The following is a 7,340-nucleotide window of genomic DNA, read 5'->3' as shown; positions in this document are numbered from 1 at the left end:
TGTTTTACATGTATTGTATTATGACTATATACAAAGATGTATATGTCAAATAAATTATATCTACAGTTTCTACCTTATTCTTAAGTATTCTCAAAACTTGTTTATGTTAACAAAGAGACTGTGCAGCAATTATTTATATTTCATACATTAAATTTGAGCATATTACATCTAACAAAGGTAATGCATTACACTGTTCAAAACTTGCTAAAGTTGGAAGTTCATAAGTATTTAACATTAACACATTAACTGAAACTTTAAACTAGTTAAAACTTAAAACTTTAATGTTTTGTTGTCAAGTTAATGACAGCTATTAACTGATTTTAACACTATGGTCACCAGTATGTTTCTATGTTCATCTTCATAAAAATTAACGTATCAACCAAATCTGGCTTTAATCTAGATCGTTTCTTGTCAACAACAATACCAGCTAAGCTGAACACCCTCTCACTTGGTACTGATGATGCTGGAACTGCCAAGTACTTTTTGGCTAAAGTTGCAAGTTGTGGATAGAAATAATGATTAGCTTGCCACCACTGCAGAAGCGTCTGCTGCTTTGAACTCTGTGGTTGATTGTGTGAAAAATATCTATGAACCTCCAACTCTATTAAGTTCTGAAGGGGTTGTTGCGACTCTCCTATGAAGCATACATCGTCGAACCACTCATCCATATCAGTTAATTTCATTTTCTTTTCACTAGGACCCTCCTTTTCACATTCAAATTTAACATTCTGGTCAGACTCTAGGTCTATGTCAGGTAACACTGGTAAGTCAGGTAAATTGGCACTAACAGCCTCTTCTTGTTTTACTTTAACATTTGGAAGGGCAGCATTATCAACCTTTAAATTTAACGCAGTGTCCATTAGCAACTGACGGGCAGACACTTGTTCCTCCGCTGTCAAGAAATTGAGATTCTTGGTATCTGGATTTAATAGAGCTGCCAGGAGGGGTACATCCTCCACCTGAGTCCTTTTTAACAGTTCCTCTTTCATTTTCAAAATAACTTTCTTAACAACAGGAGATGTTAAGGGATTACTCTCAACATCTTCTAACTTCTTTTTGATTTTTACCATACAAGGAAGCACTTTATGCATAGTAGGACTAGATTCTGCGCACAAAATTGTTGTTGCGGTTTCAAAGGATTTTAAAACAGAAATGAGTTCCTGCACCACAGAATGTTCTTCAGATGTTAGACAGTAGGTTTTTACAGTGCTTATTGCAGTTTTGTTTAGACAATTTGTATCAAAGATAATACTCATTATAGCAGGAAGTTGTTCTGCCAATCTGCCAAGCATTGCCAGTGTACTATTCCAACGTGTAGGAACGTCAGTTATCAGTTTATGTCCAATCAAACCTGGTGTGTTTGAAAACACTAACTTTTGTTTTTCAATTAAAGCATCAGTGGCGCTTGTTGATTGATGAAAAAATGTTACAAGTCGTCTTGATTTACCCAAAATCTTGTTCAACTCAGTTACCTCAAGAGCATGTTTGACCACTAAGTTAATACGGTGACCGTAGCACCCGAATCGTGTCCATCCAAGGAGTTCAGCAGCCTTTCGTTCGTTAGCAGCATTATCAGTTACTAATGTAAGTGATGTTGGTAGTTTCCACTCCGTCTGTACTTCTACAAAAAAATAATCAAATAACCTCCCTCAGTTAATACATTCAGAAAATTTCTAATTCAAAATTCAAGACTTTTTTGTTTTTCATTCAGTTTTTTTTATAATTGAATAACCTTAATTGTATAGTTATATTCAAACTTAAAGGAAATTAAATTATCAGACTACAAACTTTTAAGCATTATTATACTCAACAAGTAAATATTTAAAATGGACTTGCCCTTCTTTCAATTTTGGACAAAAATATTTATCCATTTTCTTGGGAAATTAAATGTTTTTATTGCACTTTTTAACTTGTAACAGGAGAGTAAATGAAAAATAATATCATAGGCTTCATGGCAGCTGCAATATTCAGTCAATACAAAATGAAGGTGATTTATAAAGAATTAGAAGAAATACTACCTTTTAAACCTTCAGCTATTTTCTCTGAAGTGTGTGAACCTTCCACCTTCTTAGTCTGCAGCACGGCTGATTTTAGATTCCACTTATCATCAATAAAGTGTGCTGTTACAGCTGAATAGCTCTTGTCCAGCCGTCGTGTGTTATGGCTACATCTGATACAGATCCAAGGTCAAGCTTAAGGGTTGAACGCATCTGGTCTTTCTTCGTGTTTAAAGAATTCACAACATCTTGCTGAGACGGTAACTTGTACCTTGAAAATAAAACAGGATATTTTTGTTAAATTAAATTTACAGCCTTCACATTCTGTGAATTGGTAACAGCAGTTGAAAATAGCCAGACCTTGCAAAGTAGAAGTACATGAGAAATCCAATTTAATTACTACCTAATAATTAATGATCATTGATTAACAACTTAAGCTTTCAATTTGCAAAAAGGTATCTTGCATTTCCACTAATTTCTATATAACAAAAACTAGTTACATCATTTCTGTTTTCCATTTTATTCAAAACCTCAAAAGTGAATCTCATTCAGGCCCACTGTATTTCATTTAAATGCTCATTTGTAAATTAAATTGAATAACTTGTAAGTATAAATTGTTCTGCAATTAATTTTTAAAAATTGCTATTAGATAAAGTTACCTTGGGTCTAGTAATTTGGTAAATTCAATGAAGTGTGGATTTTTCACAAGGCTGATTGGAAGGGCTTTTCCTACAATTAACTTTAATAATGCATCGTCTAAGTTGGTTCTACTCTTCTGTGTAAGACGACCAGGGTTGGCAATCAGAGCCTGAATTGTTGGCTGGGTGGGTGCTTTTTTAATGTTATTATTTTCATCCCCAGAAGCAGTCCTTTTATGGTCGTGATCAATATGGAATAGCAAATTTGTTGTATTTCCTGAAAATAGAGAAAGAAATTAAATTTGAAATATAAGTACATTTTATTTTAACTTAAAAACATCTGAAGTTCTTCATAATAATGTATGGCTGGAGGTATGATTAAACAATCAGTGGCTGCATGTATGGATTCATATTCTACTAAAAAAAAAAGATACAAAATACAAAGTTGACTTAAGAATTTAAAATGAATTAAATCAATACCCTAAGCCTGTGGGATTGAAGACCAGTTTTCGTAAATAACCCACTATTCATAATTTCAAACCAGAAAATACACCAACATCCTTTAATTATGATTGAGTTATAAATAGTAGTTATAAAAGCCCACAATTTTACATTTTCTAATCTTAAACAAATTCCAGTCTAAAGAATTTTTTGTAAGCTCAGGTAAATTGGCATTAACAGATGCTTAACAATATCGTATTGAAATTTGCTTTTTGCAATTTAGAATATGACGCTTTTTAGTGAGACCGCATATTTATAATAATACGTGTATTTTTGTTGACAGTCAAAATTCCCCCTTTTCTTCAAAGTATGCAAAGTTTGCATACCCGAGGGTTCTGGTCCAAAAATGGTCATTATTGACCTTTTATAGTTAAAAGAATACAATATTTAAATATAGCTTTGCACTTAATTTACGCAACATTTTACCTTTATTAGCGTACGATTTTTTGCAAAGTTTACAGATGGCTGTGTTCATGTTCAAGTTCGCTTTTATTGCTGGTCCAAGCCCCTTTTTCGTGAATCCAAAATACTTCCACACAATGGATCGCGTTGGGTAATTGAACAAGACCTGGTCCTCATGTTCCATATTTTTTGTTAGGTTTTCTTGCGATAAGTTTTCTATTGCATGCTGCGAGTCCGACGCCATTTTTTTCCCGATACAGTGATCTCCCTTGTGAGCCGCTTAAGTAACAGCAAGAAAAAAAACTACCGACAATCGATTATAAAATTTCGCATTCGATTGTCGCCGACCTCGCCCTTAAACGATCAATTTTCGATTATACTCGATCATCGTTTAATCCCTATAAATTATTACCTATATATGCCAGCCTCTTTAATCTTATCTTAGATACTGGTTTAATACCCTCTAAATGGACAGAGGGCATAATAATCCCAATTTACAAAAATAAAGGAGATTCAAAGTCACCTGTGAACTACAGGCCAATAACCTTACTAAGCTGTGTTAGCAAACTTTTTACTAGTGTTTTAAATATTAGACTTAACTCATTCTTAGAATCAAACAATATTCTAAATGAAAACCAAGCTGGTTTCCGGAAAAATTATTCTACTTTAGATCACATATTTAGCCTTAATTGTTTATCTGAAATTCTAAAAAAGTCAAAAAAGAAACTTTTCTGCTTATTTGTTGATTTTTCTAAGGCTTTCGATTCAGTATGGAGAGTTGGTCTGTGGAAAAAATTACTTGAAAACAATATAAATGGAAAAATTTTTTGCGTTATTAAAAATATGTACTCCAGTATTAAATCTTGTGTTTCTCAAAATGGAGAACAATCTCCTTTTTTTGCATGTAACTGTGGAGTACGCCAAGGCGAGAATCTTTCACCTGTTTTATTTTCACTTTTTCTAAATGATTTAGAAAACTACCTCTTAGAAAAAGGGAATTCCGGAATAACTCTTGAAAATGATCTTAACTTTGAGAATCTTTTAAAAATCTTAATCCTTCTCTATGCAGATGACACTGTTATACTGTCTGATAATGCAAAACAACTCCAGGAATGTATAAATGACTTTGTTGAATATTGTGAACATTGGAAATTGAATATAAACATTGACAAAACAAAAGTAATAGTATTTGGAAATAGAAATATCAACTTCACTTTTAAAATAGGCAATTCAAGTTTAGAAATAGTAAATAACTACAAATACCTGGGAACACTTTTTGCTAAATCAGGAAGCTTTTTACATACAAGAAAACATCTAGCACAGCAAGCCAAGAAAGCACTTCATTTCCTTTACAAAAGAATTTATAACCTTAACCTCCCAATAGACCTAATTTTCAAACTTTTTGACCAGTATTACCAATTTTAACCTATTCATGTGAAATTTGGGGATATGAAAACTGTAACTTACTCGAAAAAATTCATACTGAATTTATACGTAAAATTCTACATCTTAGAAAAAGTACCCCATTGTATATGCTTTACGCAGAGTCTGGTAGATATCCTTTGGAAATAACAATAAAATACAGAATGATAGGTTTCTGGAATAGACTAATTACGGGAAAACAAAACAAAATTGCATACAGATTATATCAGTATATGTAACCAAGTGCTATTTTTAAGGTTTTTGCTATTTCTACAGATACTACTTGAAGGTCTGTATCTCCATTTCTTCTATCCTTTTCAACTATAATACTGTTCGCTTCTTCAACTTTCTCTTCTGATATGTTGACTATGGATTTATGGGCGTCCCCATACACTCTTGTCTCTGGGATAAGATAATATCCATTGTCATCATCTTCAGATTCTTCGCTCGTGACGTCACTTTCTCTTTTGGATGCATCCATTCTTTCTTCTTTTTCTTTATCTTCACTAATAATTTCAATACTCTCTTCAATATCTTCCTCATCATCCAAGTAGTTCACTGGATGTAAATGATTTCTGTGTAAGGTCTTAACTGTACCATCTGGAGATTTAACTTGAAAAACAGGTATGTCTTGTCTTGGTTGATCTATTACTTTATATACTGGTTCTTCAAATTTGTCAGATAACTTATGCTTTCCTTCACCATGAGCCAATATCTTAACTAACACTTTATCTCCTATTTCTATTTTTGCACCTCTTATCTTCTTATCATATTGTTTCTTTTGTTTGTTCTTAGCTTTATCAGTGTGTTGTTGTACTATTTGTCTTGTCCGTTCAATTCTCTCTTTTAAATCATCTATGTATTCTTTTGCATTCTTATTTGAAGTCGTCTGTTCTCTGGCATTTTCAAACATTGTGTCAATTGGTAGTCTAGGACTTCTTCCAAATAATAACTCATATGGTGATATTCCAGTTGACTCATGTGGTGTGCAGTTATATGCAAATACCAAGGAGTTTATATACTTTTTCCAATCTGATTTTTGCGAATTTTCTAAGGTCCCTAGCATATCAAGTAATGTTCGGTTGAATCTTTCCGGACCAGAATTGGATTGTGGGTGATACACAGATGTATGGGATTTTTTCATGTTGGTCAGAATACAAAGTTCTTTGATTAGTTCAGATTCAAAATTGGCTCCCTGGTCAGAGTGTAGTCTTGTAGGTATACCATAGTGTATAATAAAATTGTTATAGAAAGCGTCTGCAGTAGTCTTTGCTGTCTGGTTCTTGGTAGGTATTGCCATTGCGAATTTGGTAAAATGATCAGTTACCACAAGTACATTACCAAAACCTCCTTTAGATGTTTCCAAAGACAAAAAGTCAAAACAGACAAGTTCTAACGGATATGTGGTATGCACGTTTATTAATGGTGCTCTTGAATTTGTATTTGTCTTCCTTCTAAGACATCTATCACATTTTGCCACCCACTGGTCTACATCTGATGCCATTCCAGGCCAAAAGAATCTTTCCCTGACAAGTCTTAAAGTTCTTTCTTTTCCGGGATGACCAACATCATTGTGAAGTCCCTTTAAAATATCTTCTTTGTAGAATTCAGGAACTACCAATTGTTCTACTTGTCTGTCATTTTGTTCAGTTTCTCTAAATAATATTCCCCTTTTTTGTTTAAGATGTTTGAAATTTCTTTTTAATGCAAGATCTTCTTTGGAATAACATTTGTCAGGTATTTGTTGATCAATTACAGCTTTTCTCCACTTATCTATGACTGGATCTTCTCTCTGTTTTCTTCTAATATCTCTCATTTCAAGTTGAGCCATAGGTTGACCTGTATTTTCTGTTGCCTCTATAATATTTATGTTCATTGTTGGTAAAGTTTCTAAATACGGAGTTGTGATTGTGCTACAAACAGCTTTCACTACATTGTCTTCCATCTTTGCCATATCTTCATCTGTTGTTTCAATGTGAGGATAGCGACTCATTGCATCTGCATCTGTATTTTTAATTCCAGCTCTATAGTATATGTCAAAGTCAAATTCACCTAATGCAGCTGCCCATCTCTGTCCTGTTGCGTCAAGTTTGGCTGAGGTTAGGACATATGTGAGAGGATTATTGTCAGTAAGAACAATGAAGTGATTATTTGTCAAATAGTCTGAAAACTTTTCGGTGACTGCCCATTTCAAACATAAAAATTCCAATTTGTATGCTGAATAATTTCTTTCAGATTTCGACAAAGCTCTGCTTGCATAAGCGATCACACGTTTGTAGTTGTCCTGTTCTTGATAAAGGACCGCGCCAAGCCCAAGAGTCGAAGCATCTGTGTGTAGTTCAAAGGGTTTGCTAAAGTCTGGATATGCCAATATAGGAGG

The 7,340-nt window shown here is 33.5% G+C and overlaps 1 protein-coding gene across 1 annotated transcript; it reads right to left on the bottom strand.

Annotated features, from left to right (window-relative positions):
- Positions 1 to 332: 332 nt before the first annotated feature.
- LOC132726287 (E3 SUMO-protein ligase ZBED1-like) lies at positions 333 to 3,782 on the bottom strand. The gene is made up of 4 exons (XM_060711592.1): positions 3,563 to 3,782; positions 2,657 to 2,912; positions 2,019 to 2,170; positions 333 to 1,621 (listed from the first exon to the last, which is right to left on the bottom strand). Exons 1-4 carry the CDS (start codon positions 3,780 to 3,782, stop codon positions 333 to 335), a joined length of 1,917 nt encoding a protein of 638 aa, XP_060567575.1.
- Between the last annotated feature and the right edge of the window lie 3,558 nt (positions 3,783 to 7,340).

This window comes from Ruditapes philippinarum, unplaced genomic scaffold (assembly GCF_026571515.1).
Source record: "Ruditapes philippinarum isolate M1 unplaced genomic scaffold, ASM2657151v2 ctg523_1_1_1_1, whole genome shotgun sequence".
NCBI lineage: Eukaryota > Metazoa > Mollusca > Bivalvia > Venerida > Veneridae > Ruditapes > Ruditapes philippinarum.
This window is presented reverse-complemented; position numbering and strand designations above follow the sequence as displayed.

What these genes read in the sequence shown, in the direction of transcription:
- LOC132726287 (XM_060711592.1), bottom strand. Translation starts at nt 3,782, where the DNA reads ATGGCGTCGGACTCGCAGCATGCAATAGAAAACTTATCGCAAGAAAAC. An exon ending in AAAATCGTACGCTAATAAAG is followed by an intron (nt 2,913 to 3,562) that starts GTAAAATGTTGC and finishes CTCTATTTTCAG; the next exon opens with GAAATACAACAAATTTGCTA. An exon ending in ACCAAATTACTAGACCCAAG is followed by an intron (nt 2,171 to 2,656) that starts GTAACTTTATCT and finishes GATCTGTATCAG; the next exon opens with ATGTAGCCATAACACACGAC.